The sequence below is a fragment of the Ricinus communis genome, chromosome 4 (assembly GCF_019578655.1).
Source record: "Ricinus communis isolate WT05 ecotype wild-type chromosome 4, ASM1957865v1, whole genome shotgun sequence".
Classification (NCBI taxonomy): domain Eukaryota; kingdom Viridiplantae; phylum Streptophyta; class Magnoliopsida; order Malpighiales; family Euphorbiaceae; genus Ricinus; species Ricinus communis.
This window is the reverse complement of record NC_063259.1, coordinates 10,548,626-10,566,768: the sequence shown is the minus strand read 5'-3', so window position 1 is coordinate 10,566,768 and position 18,143 is coordinate 10,548,626. Positions and strand designations below refer to the sequence as shown.

The 18,143-nt window shown below is 31.9% G+C and overlaps 1 protein-coding gene across 1 annotated transcript; it reads right to left on the bottom strand.

Moving 5' to 3' along the window:
- Window positions 1-17,349: 17,349 nt before the first annotated feature.
- On the bottom strand, window positions 17,350-17,878 carry LOC8278020. Its single transcript, XM_002532751.3, has one exon. The coding sequence runs from the start codon at window positions 17,815-17,817 to the stop codon at window positions 17,575-17,577; it is 243 nt and encodes an 80-aa protein (XP_002532797.1). The 5' UTR covers window positions 17,818-17,878; the 3' UTR covers window positions 17,350-17,574.
- Window positions 17,879-18,143: the final 265 nt, after the last annotated feature.

The window sequence follows — 18,143 nt, the reverse complement described above, 5'->3', positions numbered from 1 at the left end:
TTTCTAATATTGACAGATATACCACTCTTACGGGGTTGTTTTATAATAATGACACATATACCACTCTTACGTGGATGTTTTCTAATATTGACAAATATACCCCACTTACGTTGTTGTTTTCTAATATTGACAAGTATACCCCTCTTACGGGGTTGTTTTCAAATATTGACAAATATACTCCTCTTAATGGGTTGTCTTCTCATATTAAAAATATGCAACTTTTTTAGGGTTGTTTTCTTATTTTGAAACATATTCCCCACTTACAAGGTTTTTTTCAAATATTGACAAATATACCCCTCTTACGGGTTTGTTCTCTAATATTGACAAGTATACCCCTCTTAAGGGGCTGTTTTCTAACATTGACAAATATATCCGTCTTACGGGGTTGTTTTCTCATATTGGCAATTATACCCCTCCTACGCGGTTGTTTTCTCATATTAAAAAAAATACCACTTTTTTGGGGTTGTTTTCTTATTTTGAAAGATATACCCATCTTACTGGGTTGCTTTCAAATACTGATAAATATACCGCTTTTACTGGATTGTTTTCTCATGTTGAAAGATATACCAAAATACGGGGTTGTTTTTTTATATTAAAAAATATACCACTTTTTTGGGGTTGTTTTCTCATTTTGAAAGATATACCCCTATTACGAGGTTGTTTTCAAATATTTACAAATATACACCTCTTACGGGGTTGTTCTCTAATATTGACAGTTATACCCCTCTTACGGGGTTGTTCTATAATATTGACAAATATACCCCTATTACGAGGTTGTTTTGAAATATTAAAGAATATACACCTCTTACGGGGTTGTTCTCAAATATTGACAAATATACCCCTCTTACAGGGTTGTTTTCTAATATTGACAAATATACCCCTCTTACTGGATTGTTTTCTGATATTGACAAAAATACCCCTATTACGGGGTTGCTTTCTAATATTGACAAATATACCCCTCTTGCGGGGGTGTTTTCTAATATTGAGAAATATACCCCTCTTACGGGGTTGTTTTTTAATATTGACAAATATACCACTCTTACGGGGATGTTTTCTAATATTGACAGATATACCCCTCTTTCGTTGTGGTTTTTAAATACTTACAAATATACCCCTCTTACGGGGTTGTTTTCTAATATTGAGAAATATACCCCTCTTACTGGAGTTGTTTTCTGATATTGAGAATTGTACCCCTGTACCCCTCTTACGGGAGTTATTTTCTAATATTGACAAATATACCCCTCTTACGGGGCTATTTTCTAATATTGAAAGATATACCCCTCTTACGGGGATGTTTTCTCATATTAAAAAATATACCACTTTTTTTGGGATTATTATCTCATTTTAAAAGATATACCCCTCTTTCGGGGTGGTTTTCTAATATTGACAATTATACCCCTCTTACGGGGTTATTTTCTAATATTGACAAATATACCCCTCTTGCGGGGTTGTTTTCTCATATTAAAAAATATACCACTTTTTTAGGGTTGTTTTCTCATTTTGAAAGATGTACCCCTATTACGAGGTTGTTTTCAAATATTTACAAATATGCTCCTCTAACGGGGCTGTTTTCTAATATTGACAAATATACCACTCTTACGGGGTTGTTTTCCCATGTTAAAAAACATACCACTTTTTTTGGGGATGTTTTCTGATATTGAAAGATATACCCCTCTTACGAAGTTCTTTTCAAGTATTGACAAATATACCCATCTTACGGGGTTGTTTTCTTATATTGACAAATATACCCGTCTTACGGGGTTGTTTTCTCATATTGACAAATATACCCGTCTTACGGGGTTGTTTCTCATATTCACAAATATACTCCTCCTACGGGGTTGTTTTCTCATATTAAAGAATATACCACTTTTTTAGGGTTGTTTTCTTATTTTGAAAGATATACCCCTCTTACTGGATTGTTTTCAAATATTGATAAATATACCCCTCTTACTGGATTGTTTCCTAATATTGACAGATATACCCTTCTTACGCGGTTGTTTTCTCATATTAAAAAATATACAATTTTTTTTGCGGTTGTTTTGTCATTTTAAAAGATATACCCCACTTACGGGGTTGTTTTCTAATATCGACCAATATACCCCTGTTACGTCGTTGTTTTCTCATATTAAAAAATATTCCATTTTTTTAGGGTTGTTTTCTCATTTTCAAAGATATACCCCTCTTACGGAGCTGTTTCTTAATATTGACAAATAAATCCCTCTTACGATGTTGTTTTCTAATATTGACAAATATACCTCTCTTACGGGGTTGTTTTAAAATATTGATAAATATACCCCTCTTACGAGATTGTTTTCTAATATTGACAAATATACCGCTCTTGCGGGATTGTTTTCTCATATGAAAAAATACACCACTTTTTTAGGGTTGTTTTCTCATTTTGAAAGATATACCCATCTTACTGGGTTGCTTTCAAATACTGATAAATATACCACTTTTACTAGATTATTTTCTCATTTTGAAAGGTATACCCCTATTACGGGGTTGTTTTCAAATATACCTGTTTTACCGGCTGTTTTCTAATATTGATAAATATACCCCTCTTACGGGGCTGTTTTCCCATATTAAAAAAACATACCACTTTTTTGGGGTTGTTTTCTGATTTTGAAAGATATACCCCACTTACGAAGTTCTTTTCAAATATTGACAAATATACCCCTCTTACGGGGTTATTTTCTCATATTGACAAATATACCCATCTTACGGGGTTGTTTTCTTATATTGACAAATATACCCCTCTTACGGGGTTGTTCTCTCATATTAAAAAATATTCCACTTTTTTTAGGGTTATTTTCTCATTTTGAAAGATATATCCCTCTTTCGGGGTGGTTTTCTAATATCGACAATTATACCCCTCTTACGGGGTTGTTTTCTAATATTGACAAATACACCCCTCTTACGGGGCTTTTTTCTCATATTAAAAAATATACCTTTTTTTATGGTTGTTTTCTCATTTTGAAAGATATACTCCTATTACGGGGATGTTTTCAAATGTTTATAAATATACCCCTCTTACGGGACTGTTTTCTAATATTGACAAATATACCACTCTTACGGGGTTGTTTTCCCATATTAAAAAACACACCACTTTTTTTGTGGTTGTTTTTTGTTTTGAAAGATAGACCCCTGTTATGAAGTTCTTTTCAAATATTGTCAAATATACCCCTCTTACGAGGTTGTTTTCTCATATTGACAAATATACCCGTCTTACGGGGTTGTTATCTCAACTTGACAAATATACTCCTCCTACGGGGATGTTTTCTCATATTAAAAAATATACCACATTTTTGGGGTTGTTTTCTTATTTTGAAAGATATACCCCTCTCACTAGGTTGTTTCCAAATATAGATAAATATACCCTCTTACGGGGATGTTTTCTAATATTGACAAATACACCCCTCTTAAGCTGTGGTTTTCAAATATTTACAAATATACCCCTCTTACGGGGTAGTTTTCTAATATTGAGAAATATACCCCTCTTACGGGGTTGTTTTCTGATAATGACAAATGTACCCCTCTTACAGGAGTTGCTTTCTGATATTGACAAATATACCACTCTTACGGGGCTGTTTTCTAATATTGAAAGATATACCCCTCTCACAGTGATGTTTTCTCATATTAAAAAATATACCACTTTTTTTGTGGTTATTTTCTCATTTTGAAAGATATACCCCTCTTTCGGGGTGTTTTTCTAATATTGACAATTATACCCCTCTTACGGGGCTGTTTTCTAATATTGACAAATATACCCGTCTTACGGGGTTGTTTCTCATATTGACAAATATACTCCTCCTACGGGGTTATTTTCTCATATTAAAAAATATACCACATTTTTGGAGTTGTTTTCTTATTTTGAAAGTTATACCCCTCTTACTGGGTTGTTTTCAAATATTGATAAATATACCCTCTTACGGGGAAGTTTTCTAATATTGACAAATATACCCCTCTTACGTTGTGGTTTTCAAATATTTATAAATATACCCCTCTTACGGGGTAGTTCTCTAATATTGATAAATATACCCCTCTTACGGGGGTTGTTTTTAGATATTGACAAATGTACCTCTCTTACGGGAGTTGTTTTCTGATATTGATAAATATACCCCTCTTACGGGGGTGTTTTCTAATATTCAAAGATATACCCTTCTTACGGGGATGTTTTCTCATATAAAAAGATATACCACTTTTTTTGGGGTTATTTTCTCATTTTGAAAGATATACCCCGCTTTTGGAGTGGTTTTCTAATATTCACAATTATACCCCTCTTACTGGGTTGTTTTCTAGTATTGACAAATATACCCGTCTTACGGGGTTATTTTCTCATATTGACAAATATACTCCTCCTACGGGGTTGTTTTCTCATATTAAAAAATATACCACATTTTTTGGGTTATTTTCTTATTTTGAAAGATAGACCCCTCTTATTGGGTTGTTTTCAAATATTGACAAATATACCCTCTTACGGGGATGTTTTCTAATATTGACAAATATACCCCTCGTACGTTGTGGTTTTCAAATATTTACAAATATACCCCTCTTATGGGGTAGTTTTCTAATATTGACAAATATACCCCTCTTACGGGGTTGTTTTCTGATATTGACAAATGTACCCCTCTTACAAGGTTGTTTTCTAATATTGACAAATGTACCCCTCTTACGTGGTTGTTTTCTCATATTAAAAAATATACCACTTTCTTAGGATTGTTTTCTCATTTTGAAAGATGTACCCCTATTACGGGGTTGTTTTTAAATATTTACAAATATACCCCTCTTACGGGACTGTATTCTCATATTGACAAATATACCACTCTTACGGGGTTGTTTTTCCATATTAAAAAACACACCACTTCTTTTGGGGTTGTTTTCTGATTTTGAAAGATATACCCCTCTTATGAAGTTCTTTTTAAATATTGATAAATATACCTCTCTTACGCTGTTGTTTTCTCATATTGACAAATTTACCCGTCTTACGGGGTTGTTTTCTCATATTGACAAATGTACTCCTCCTACGGGGTTGTTTTCTCGTATTAAGAAATATACCACTTTTTTGGGGTTGTTTTCTTATTTTGAAAGATATACCCCTCTTACTGGGTTGTTTTCAAATATTGATAAATATACCCCTCTTATGGGGTTGTTTTCTAATATTCACAAATATACCCTTCTTACGCGGTTGTTTTCTCATATTAAAAAATATACCATTTTTTTGTTGTTGTTTTCTCATTTTAAAAGATATTTACCACTTACGGGGTTGTTTTCTAATATCGACCAATATATCCCTGTTACGGGGTTGTTTTCTCATATTAAAAAATATTCCACTTTTTAGGGTTGTTTTCCTATTTTCAAAGATATACCCCTATTATGGGGTTGTTTTCTAATATTGACAAATATACCCCTCTTACGGGGTTGTTTTAAACTATTGACAAATATACCCCTCTTACGGGATTGTTTTCTAATAATGAGAAATATACCCCTCTTACGGGGTTGTTTTCCCATATTAAAAAACATACCACTTTTTTTGTGGTTCTTTTCTGATTTTGAAACATATACCCCTCTTACGAAATTCTTTTCAAATATTGACAAATATACCCCTCTTACGGGGTTGTTTTCTCATATTGACAAATATACCCGTCTTACGGGGTTGTTTTCTTATATTGACAAGTATACTACTCCTACGGGGTTCTTTTCTCATATTAAAAAATATACAACTATTTTGGGGTTGTTTTCTTATTTTGAAAGATATACCTCTCTTACTCGGTTGTTTTCAAATATTGATAAATATACCCCTCTTACTCGGTTGTTTTCTAATATTGATAAATATACCCTTCTTATGCGGTTGTTTTCTCATATTAAAAAATATACCATTTTTTTGCGGTTTTTTTGTCATTTTAAAAGATATACCTCACTTACGGGGTTGTTTTCTAATATCGACCAATATACCCCTCTTACAAGGTTGTTTTCTCATATTAAAAAATATTCCATTTTTTTAGGGTTGTTTTCTCATTTTCAAAGATATACCCCTCTTACGGGGTTGTTTTCTAATATTGACAAATATACCCCTCTTACGGGGCTGTTTTCTAATATTGAAAGATATACCCCTCTTACGGGGCTGTTTTTTAGTATTGAGAAATAAACCCCTTTTACGAGTTTGTTTTCTAATATTGACAAATATACCACTCTTACTGGGTTATTTTCAAATATTGACGAATATACTCCTCTTACGGGATTGCTTTCTAATATTGACAAACATATCCCTTTTACGGGGTTGTTTTCTAATACTAACAAATATACCCCTCTTACGGGGATATTGACAAATATAGCCCTCTTACTGGATTATTTTATGATATTAACAAATAGACCCCTCTTACGGGGTTGTTTTCTGATATTGACAGATATACCCCTCTTACGGGATTATTTTCTAATATTGACAAATACACCCCTCTTACATGGTTGCTTTATAATATTGAAAAATATACCACTCTTGTGGGGATGTTTTCTAATACTGATATTAACAAATAAACCCCTCTTACGGGGTTGTTTTCTAATATTGACAAATATACCCCACTTACGAGAGTTGTTTTTTGATATTGACAAATATTCCCCTCTTACGGCAGTTATTTTCTGATATTGACAAATATACCCCTCTTTCGGGGCTGTTTTCTAATATTGAAAGATATACCTCTCTTACGGGGTTGTTTTCTAATATTGACAAATATACCCCTCTGACGGGGATATTTTCAAATATTGAAAGATATGCACCTCTTACGGGGTTCTTTCTCATATTAAAAAATATACCACTTTTTTATGGTTGTTTTCTCATTTTGAAAGATAAACCCTTATTACGGGGTTAATTTCAAAAATTGACAAATATACACCTCTTACGGGGTTGTTTTATCATATTAAAAAATATTCTACTTTTTTCGGGGTTATTTTCTCATATTGAAAGATATACCCCTCTTTCAGGGTGGTTTTCTAATATTAACAATTATACCCCTCTTACGGGATTATTTTCTAATATTGACAAATATACCCCTCTTACGGGGTCGTTTTCTCATTTTAAAAAATATACCACCTTTTTAGGGTTGTTTTCTCGTTTTGAAAGAAATACCCCAATTACGAGGTTGTTTTCAAATATTTACAAATATACCCCTCTTACGGGGCTGTTTTCTAATATTGACAAATATATCCCTCTAACGGGGTTGTTTTCCCATATTAAAAAATATACCACTTTTTTGGGATTGTTTTCTCATTTTGAAAGATATACCCCTATTACACGGTTGTTTTCAAATATTGACAAATATACACCTCTTATGGGGTTATTTTCTAATATTAACAAATATATCCCTATTATAGGGTTATTTTCTTATATTGACAAATATACCCCTCTTACGGGGTTGTTTTCCTATATTGATAAATATACCATTTTTTTGGGTTATTTTCTCATATTGGAAGATGTACCCCTCTTTCGGGGTGGTTTTCTAATATATACAATTATAACGCTCTTACGGGGTTGTTTATTAATATTGACAAATATACCCCTCTGACGTGGTTATTTTCTTATTTTAAAAAATATTCCACCTTTTCAGGGTAGTTTTCTCGTTTTGAAAGATATACCCCTATTATGAGGTTGTTTTCAAATATTTACAAATATACCCCTCTTACGGGGCTGTTTTCAAATATTGACAAATATACCCCTCTTACGGGGTTGTTTTCCCATTTTAAAAAAATACACCACTTTTTTGGGGGTGTTTTTCCATTTTGAAAGATATACCCCTATTACGGGGTTTCTTTCTAATATTGACAAATATATCCCTCCTACAGGGTTGTTTTCTAATATTGACAAATATATCCCTGTTACACGGTTGTTTTCTTGTATTGACAAATATACCCCTCTTACAGGGTTGTTTTCTCATATTAAAAAATATACCACTTTTTTAGGGTTGTTTTCTCATCTTGAAAGATATACTCCTTTTACGGGGTTTTTTTAAATATTTACAAATATACCCCTCTTACGGGGCTGTTTTCTAATATTGACAAATATATCCCTTTTACAGGATTGTTTTCTTATATTGACAAATATACCCCTCTTACGGGGATACTGACAAATATACCCTCTTACTGGATTGTTTCCTTATATTGACAAATATACCCCTCTTACGGGGTTGTTTTCTGATATTGACAGATATACCCCTCTTACGGGATTATTTCCTAATATTGACAAATATACCCCTCTTACGTGGTTGTTTTATAATATTGACAAATATACCACTCTTATGGGGATGTTTTCTAATACTGATATTAACAAATATACCCCTCTTACGGGATTATTTTCTAATATTGACAAATATACCCCTGTTACGGGGTTGTTTTCTCATATTAAAAAATATACCACGTTTTTGGGGTTGTTTTCTCATTTCGAAAGATATATCCTTATTATGGGTTTATTTTCAAATATTACCAAATATACACCTCTTACGAGGTTGTTTTTTAATATTGACAAATATATCCCTTTTACGGAGTTGTTTTCTTATATTGACAAATATACCCCTCTTACGGGGATATTGACAAATATACCTCTCTTACTGGATTCTTTCTGATATTGACAAATATACCCCTCTTACGGGGTTGTTTTCTGATATTGACAGATATACCCCTCTTACGGGATTACTTTCTAATATTGACAAATATACCCCTCTTACGTGGTTGTTTTATAATATTGACAAATATACCACTCTTATGGGGATGTTTTCTAATATTGATATTGACAAATATACCCCCCTTACGGGTTTGTTTTCTCATATTAAAAAATATTTCACTTTTTTTGGGGTTATTTTCTCATATTGAAAGATATACCCCTCTTTCGGGGTGGTTTTCTAATATTGACAATTATACCCCTCTTACGGGATTATTTTCTAATATTGACAAATATACCCCTCTTACGGGGTTGTTTTCTCATTTTAAAAAATATACCACATTTTTAGGGTTGTTTTCTCGTTTTGAAAGATATACCCCAATTACGAGGTTATTTTCAAATATTTACAAATATACCCCTTTTACGGGGCTATTTTCAAATATTGACAAATATATCCCTCATACGGGGTTTTTTCCCCATATTAAAAAATATACCACTTTTTTGGGGTTGTTTTCTCATTTTGAAAGATATACCCCTATTACACGGTTGTTTTCAAATATTGACAAATATACACCTCTTACGGGGTTGTTTTCTAATATTGACAAATATATCCCTGTTACAGGGTTGTTTTCTTATATTGACAAATATACCCCTCTTACGGGGTTGTTTTCTCATATTAAAAAATATACCACTTTTTTTAGGGTTATTTCCTTATTTTGAAAGATATACCCCTCTTTCGGGGTGGTTTTCTAATATTGCCAACTATACCCCTCTTACGGGGTTGTTTTCTAATATTGACAAATATACCCCTCTTACAGGGTTGTTTTCGCGTATTAGAAAATATACCACTTTTTTAGGTTTGTTTCTTCATTTTGAAAGATATACCCTTATTACGGGGTTGTTTTCTTATATTAAAAAATATATCACTTTTTTTGGGGTTATTTCCTCATTTTGAAAGATATATCCCTCTTTCGGGGTGGTTTTCTAATATTGCCAACTAACCCCACTTACGGGGTTGTTCTCTAATATTGACAAATATATGCCTCTTACGGGGTTGTTTTCTCATATTAAAAAATATACCACTTTTTTAGGTTTGTTTTCTCATTTTGAAAGATATACCCCTATTACGGGATTGTTTTCAAATATTTACAAATATACCCCTCTTACGGGGCTGTTTTCTAATATTGACAAATATACCCCACTTACGGGCTTGTTTTCCCATATTAAAAAATATACCACTTTTTTGGGGTTGTTTTCAAATATTGATAAATATACAACTCTTACGGGGTTGTTTTCTAATATTGACAAATATCTCCCTCCTACAGGGTTGTTTTCTAATATTGACAAATATACCCCTATTACAGAGTTGTTTTCTTATATTGACAAATATACCCCTCTTACGGGGTTGTTTTCAAATATTAAAAAATATACCACTTTTTTTAGGGTTATTTCCTTATTTTGAAAGATATACCCCTCTTTCGGGGTGGTTTTCTAAAATTGCCAACTATACCCCTCTTACGGGGTTGTTTTCTAATATTGACAAATATACCCCTCTTACAGGGTTGTTTTCGCGTATTAGAAAATATACCACTTTTTTAGGTTTGTTTCTTCATTTTGAAAGATATACCACTATTACGGGATTGATTTCAAATATTTATAAATATACCACTCTTACGGGGCTGTTTTCTAATATTGACAAATATACCCCTCTTACGGGGTTATTTTCTCATATTAAAAAATATACCACTTTTTTTGCGGTTGCTTTCTCATATTGGAAGATGTACCCCTCTTTCGGGGTGGTTTTCTAATATATACAATTATACCGCTCTTACGGGGTTGTTTTTTAATATTGACAAATATACCCCTCTTACGAGGTTATTTTCTTATTTTAAAAAATATTCCACCTTTTTAGGGTAGTTTCTCATTTTGAAAGATATACCCTTATTACGAGGTTGTTTTCAAATATTTACAAATATACCCCTCTTACGGGTCAGTTTTCTAATATTGACAAATATACCCCTCTTACGGGGCTGTTTTCCCATTTTAAAAAATATACCACTTTTTTGTGGTTCTTTTTCCATTTTGAAAGATAAACCCCTAATACGGGGTTTCTTTCAAATATTAATAAATATATAACTCTTACGGGGTTATTTTCTGATATTGACAAATATATCCCTCCTACAGGGTTGTTTTCTAATATTGACAAATATATCCCTGTTACAGGGTTGTTTTCTTATATTGACAAATATACCCCTCTTACGGGGTTGTTTTCTCATATTAAAAAATACATCACTTTTTTTGGGGTTATTTCCTCATTTTGAAAGATATATCCCTCTTTCGGGGTGGTTTTCTAATATTGCCAACTAACCCCACTTACGGGGTTGTTCTCTAATATTGACAAATATATGCCTCTTACGGGGTTGTTTTCTCATATTAAAAAATATACCACTTTTTTAGGTTTGTTTTCTCATTTTGAAAGATATACCCCTATTACGGGATTGTTTTCAAATATTTACAAATATACCCCTCTTACGGGGCTGTTTTCTAATATTGACAAATATACCCCACTTACGGGCTTGTTTTCCCATATTAAAAAATATACCACTTTTTTGGGGTTGTTTTCAAATATTGATAAATATACAACTCTTACGGGGTTGTTTTCTAATATTGACAAATATCTCCCTCCTACAGGGTTGTTTTCTAATATTGACAAATATACCCCTATTACAGGGTTGTTTTCTTATATTGACAAATATACCCCTCTTACGGGGTTGTTTTCTCATATTAAAAAATATACCACTTTTTTTAGGGTTATTTCCTTATTTTGAAAGATATACCCCTCTTTCGGGGTGGTTTTCTAATATTGCCAACTATACCCCTCTTACGGGGTTGTTTTCTAATATTGACAAATATACCCCTCTTACAGGGTTGTTTTCGCGTATTAGAAAATATACCACTTTTTTAGGTTTGTTTCTTCATTTTGAAAGATATACCACTATTACGGGATTGATTTCAAATATTTATAAATATACCACTCTTACGGGGCTGTTTTCTAATATTGACAAATATACCCCTCTTACGGGGTTATTTTCTCATATTAAAAAATATACCACTTTTTTTGCGGTTGTTTTCTCATATTGGAAGATGTACTCCTCTTTCGGGGTGGTTTTCTAATATATACAATTATACCGCTCTTACGGGGTTGGTTTTTAATATTGATAAATATACCCCTCTTACGGGGTTATTTTCTTATTTTAAAAAATATTCCACCTTTTTAGGGTAGTTTCTCATTTTGAAAGATATACCCTTATTACGAGGTTGTTTTCAAATATTTACAAATATACCCCTCTTACGGGTCAGTTTTCTAATATTGACAAATATACCCCTCTTACGGGGCTGTTTTCCCATTTTAAAAAATATACCACTTTTTTGTGGTTGTTTTTCCATTTTGAAAGATAAACCCCTATTTCGGGGTTTCTTTCAAATATTAATAAATATATAACTCTTACGGGGTTATTTTCTGATATTGACAAATATATCCCTCCTACAGGGTTGTTTTCTAATTTTGACAAATATATCCCTGTTACAGGGTTGTTTTCTTATATTGACAAATATACCCCTCTTACGGGGTTGTTTTCTCATATTAAAAAATATACCACTTTCGAGTTATTTCCTCATTTTGAAAGATATATCCCTCTTTCGGGGTGGTTTTCTAATATTGCCAACTATACCCCACTTACGGGGTTGTTCTCTAATATTGACAAATATATGCCTCTTACGGGGTTGTTTTCTCATATTAAAAAATATACCACTTTTTTAGGTTTGTTTTCTCATTTTGAAAGATATACCCCTATTACGGGATTGTTTTCAAATATTTATAAATATACCCCTCTTACGGGGCTGTTTTCTAATATTGACAAATATACCCCTCTTACGGGCTTGTTTTCCCATATTAAAAAATATACCACTTTTTTGGGGTTGTTTTCAAATATTGATAAATATACAACTCTTACGGGGTTGTTTTCTAATATTGACAAATATCTCCCTCTTACAAGGTTGTTTTCTTATATTGACAAATATACCCCTATTACAGGGTTGTTTTCTTATATTGACAAATATACCCCTCTTACGGGGTTGTTTTCTCATATTAAAAAATATACCACTTTTTTTAGGGTTATTTCCTTATTTTGAAAGATATACCCTTTTTTCGGGGTGGTTTTCTAATATTGCTAACTATACCCCTCTTACGGGGTTGTTTTCTAATATTGACAAATATACCCCTCTTACAGGGTTGTTTTCGCGTATTAGAAAATATACCACTTTTTTAGGTTTGTTTCTTCATTTTGAAAGATATACCACTATTACGGGATTGATTTCAAATATTTACAAATATACCACTCTTACGGGGCTGTTTTCTAATATTGACAAATATACCCCTCTTACGGGGTTGTTTTCCCATATTAAAGAACATACCACTTTTTGGGGCTGTTTTTTGATTTTGAAAGATATACCCCTCTTACGAAGTTCTTTTCAAATATTGACAAATATACCCCTCTTACGGGGTTCTTTTCTCATATTGACAAATATACCCATCTTATGGGGTTGTTTTCTCATATTGACTAGTATACTACTCCTACGGGGTTGTTTTCTTATATTAAAAAATATACAACTGTTTAGGGGTTGTTTTCTTATTTTGAAAGATATACCCCTCTTACTCGGTTGTTTTCAAATATTGATAAATATACCCCTCTTACTCGGTTGTTTTCTAATATTGACAAATATACCCTTCTTACTCGGTTGTTTTTTCATATTAAAAAATATACCATTTTTTTGCGGTTGTTTTGTCATTTTAAAAGATATACCTCACTTACGGGGTTGTTTTCTAATATTGACCAATATACCCCTGTTACGGGGTTGTTTTCTCATATTAAAAAATATTCCACTTTTTTAGGGTTGTTTTCTCATTTTCAAAGATATACCCCTCTTACGGGGTTGTTTTCTAATATTGATAAATATACCCCTCTTACGGGGCTGTTTTCTAATATTGAAAGATATACTCCTCTTACGGGGCTGTTTTTTAGTATTGACAAATAAACCCCTCTTACGAGGTTGTTTTCTAATATTGACAAATATACCACTCTTACGGGGTTATTTTCAAATATTGACGAATATACTCCTCTTACGGGATTGCTTTCTAATATTGACAAATATATCCATTTTACAGTGTTGTTTTCTAATACTGACAAATATACCCTTCTTACTGGGATATTAACAAATATACCCCTATTACTGGATTATTTTATAATATTGACAAATATACCCCTCTTACGGGGTTGTTTTCCCATATTAAAGAACATACCACTTTTTTGGAGCTGTTTTCTGATTTTGAAAGATATACCCCTCTTATGAAGTTCTTTTCAAATATTGACAAATATACCCCTCTTACGGGGTTGTTTTCTCATATTGATAAATATACCCGTCTTTTGGGGTTATTTTCTCATATTGACAAATATACCCCTCATACGGGGTTGTTTTCTCATATTAAAAAATATACCACTTTTTTGGCGTTGTTTTCTTATTTTGAAAGATATACCGCTCTTACTGGGTTGTTTTCAAATATTGATAAATATACCCCTCTTACTAGGTTATTTTCTAATATTGACAAATATACTCTTCTTACGCGGTTGCTTTCTCATATTAAAAAATATATCATTTTTTTGCGGTTGTCTTCTCATTCTAAAAAATATACCCCACTTATTGGGTTGTTTTCTAATATCGACCTATATACCCCTGTTACGGGGTTGTTTTCTCATATTAAAAAATATTCCACTTTTTTAGGGTTGTTTTCTCATTTTCAAAGATATACCTCTCTTACGGGGTTGTTTTCAAATATTTAAAAATATTACGAGGCTGTTTTCTAATATTGACCAATATACCCCTCTTACGGGGTTGTTTTCCCATATTAAAAAACATACTACTTTTTTGGTGTTGTTTTCTGATTTTGAAAGATATACCCCTCTTACGAAGTTCTTTTCAAATATTGACAAATATACCCCTCTTACGGGGTTGTTTTCTTATATTGACAAATATACCCGTCTTACGGAGTTGTTTTCTCATATTGACAAATATACCCCTCTTACGGGGTTGTTTTCACTTATTAAAAAATTTACCACTTTTTTGGGGTTGTTTTCTTAATTTGAAAGATATATCCCTCTTACTAGGTTTTTTTCAAATATTGATAAATATACCTCTCTTACTGGGTTGTTTTATAATATTGACAAATATACCCTTTTTACGCGGTTGTTTTCTCATATTAAAAAATATACCCTTCTTACGCGGTTGTTTTCTCATATTAAAAAATATACCATTTTTTGTAGTTGTTTTCTCATTTTAAAAGATATACCCCTCTTACGGGGTTGTTTTCTAATATCGACCAATATACCCCTATTACAGGGTTGTTTTCTCATATTAAAAAATATACCACTATTTTGGGGTTGTTTTCTCATTTTGAAAGATATACTCCTCTTATGGGGGTGTTTTCTAATATTGGCAAATACCACTCTTATAGGGTTATTTTTTAATATTGATAAATATACCCCTCTTACAGGGTTGTTTTGTAACAATGACAATTATGCCCCTATTACGGGTTATTTTCTAATATTGACAAATATACCCCTTTTACGGGGCTGTTTTCAAATATTGAAAGATATACACCTCTTACGGGGTTTTTTCTCATATTAAAAAATATACCACTTTTTTGAGGTTGTTTTCTCATTTTGAAAGATATACCCTTATTACAGGGTTATTTTCAAATATTAACAAATATACACCTCTTACGGGGTTATTTTTTTATATTGATAAATATACCCGTCTTACGGGGTTGTTTTCTTATATTGACAAATATACCCCTCTTACGAGGTTGTTTTCTGATATTAAAAAATATACCACTTTTTTTGGGGTTATTTTCTCATTTTGAAAAATATACCCCTCTTTCGGGGTGGTTTTCTAATATTGACAATTATACCCCTCTTACAGGGTTATTTTCTAATATTGACAAATATACCCCTCTTACAGGGTTGTTTTCTAATATTGACAAATATACCACTTTTTTAAGGTTGTTTTCTCATTTCGAAAGATACACCTATTACGGAGTTGTTATCAAATATTTTACAAATATAGCCCTTACGAGGCTGCTTTCTAATATTAACAAATATACCCCTCTTTCGGGATTGTTTTTTCATATTAAAAAATATACCACTTTTTGGTGTTGTTTTCTGATTTTGAAAGATATACCCGTCTTACAAAGTTCTTTTCAAATATTGGCAAATATACCCCTCTTACAGGGTTATTTTTTCGTATTGATAAATTTTCCCCTCTTACGGAGTTATTTTTTCATATTAAAAAATTTATCACTTTTTAGTCTTACTAGGTTGTTTTCTCATACTGAAAGATATTCCGGGTTGTTTTGTAATATTGACAATATTAAAATAAAATAATATATTTATAATATAAAACAATATTAAGTAAAAAATAATATTTAAAATATAAAATAATAGTTAAATATATAAAGTTAGTCTCCTAAAGTAATTCAACTCCGATATAATTAAATCTTAAACTTTCTAACTTATTTTATGTCATTTTAAAAAAACATAATTTAAATAAATAAAATAAAAACTAAATAAAAATAAACAGGCAAGAGTAAAACAATGATTATTTATTCTCAAATAAATTCTCACTGTTTTTTTAAATCTTAAGGTTACTAATTACGCCTATAAACTTAAAAATAGTAAAAAAAAAATTGAAAAATTATAGCAATTTATTCCTTTACAATAAAATTATTTTAATTTAATGAAATTAAAAAAATAATTTATATATCATCAATATTATTTATTGAAGTTAATATAACATATTTTCGGTAACAGATTAAGATCATATACCCAATTGAAGTAAAATTCTTCACAATACCCGATTAAAGTAAAAATTCATTTGTAAAGAATTCATACGCCCAATTAAAACTTGAACCAAGGCAAAATTATTCTTCACAATACCCGATAAAAAGTAAAAATTCATTTGTGAAGAATTCATATAACCAATTAAAACTTTTAAGCAAAGCAATAATTATTTTATTTTATTTATTATAAGTAATACATCCGTTAGTAAAAATATTAATTTTTTTTTATCACTACAGTTAAAGAAATTAAAATAACAAGAAGTCAATTGAATCAAGTCGTTGAATATTCAAATAACAAGAAGTCGACTGAATAAAGTTGTTGAATTTAAAAAGCCAAGTAAAAAAATTAAAATAACAAGAAGTCAATTGGACAAAGTTGTTGAATTTACTAAGCCAATTATAACGACCGGACAAATTCACAATGCCATTTGTGTTTAGCCTTCTTAAAAAAGAAGGCAGACATAACTTCTCAAAAGCTTGAGATTATCTAATTGTATAGTAACCATAAAAGGGCCTGATCGTTTAAGTGGTGTTAAGAGTGTTAGGGCTGTTACAGGCTTGCAGCCACTTTATGTGGAGCTAATGAATGCTCACTAGAACGTAGGCTCAAGTGAAAAAGGGGAGAGAAAAAACCTTATTGCAGCGGGTACCTTCACTATCATGAATAGAGGATATGTTAAAAAGTATTTTAACTCGAATAAAAAAATTGTTAAAACTAACAAGTTATTATAGTGATAACCATAACAAGTCAATATATCAAAATATTTTATATTTATATTAAACTTATAATTTTGAACATCATATAAGACTAGATAATTCTACTGTAATGGCTTCCAATTACCAACATAAGCATATCAGCAAATACAAACATTTCTCCATAGAAATCTCATGTAAAAGTACAAACACTTCAACTGTATATGAAGACTTAGGTATTTACACAAGCTACAATCATACCAAAGGAGGAAGAAGACGAAGAAGACTAAGCAGAGCCAGTGCCTGTAACGCCCAGATCCTTCTTGTCTTCATCTTTACCAGCACCAAAGACAGGACCACCTTTCCCAGCAGCATCAGCAACCTTATCCTGCTCTTTGTCTATCTGAATCATACCTTGATCCTCCCTTGCACGCAGGTCGGTCCTGGTCTTATTCTCCCCTCTCTCAACCGACTCGTACGTCGTCGCCGTCCTTGATCCCGGCGGCTGTGCTCCTTGCGCTCCTGACATTATCTGTATTCTTCACTAATATCAACTCTCTTTTAATGGGATTTACGCGTTACACAAATGGATTCAATTACATATAACAGCAGTAGGCAACTGGAACAGAGTAGATCAAGACACGTCTTTGAAACGTGGCATTCTAGGACACTTGTTTCATGCCACTCTGCTGTGTTACGTGTGTTGCATGCAGCACCATTGACTACTATTGTCATCGCAAACCGATTCCAATGACTAATGGCGCCACGATACTTGATAGAATTAATGGTTTATTTTTGTATTGCATAAGAATTATTATTATTATTATTATTATTATAAATAAAATCTAGTAAAAT

What these genes read in the sequence shown, in the direction of transcription:
- LOC8278020 (XM_002532751.3), bottom strand. Translation starts at nt 17,817, where the DNA reads ATGTCAGGAGCGCAAGGAGCACAGCCGCCGGGATCAAGGACGGCGACG.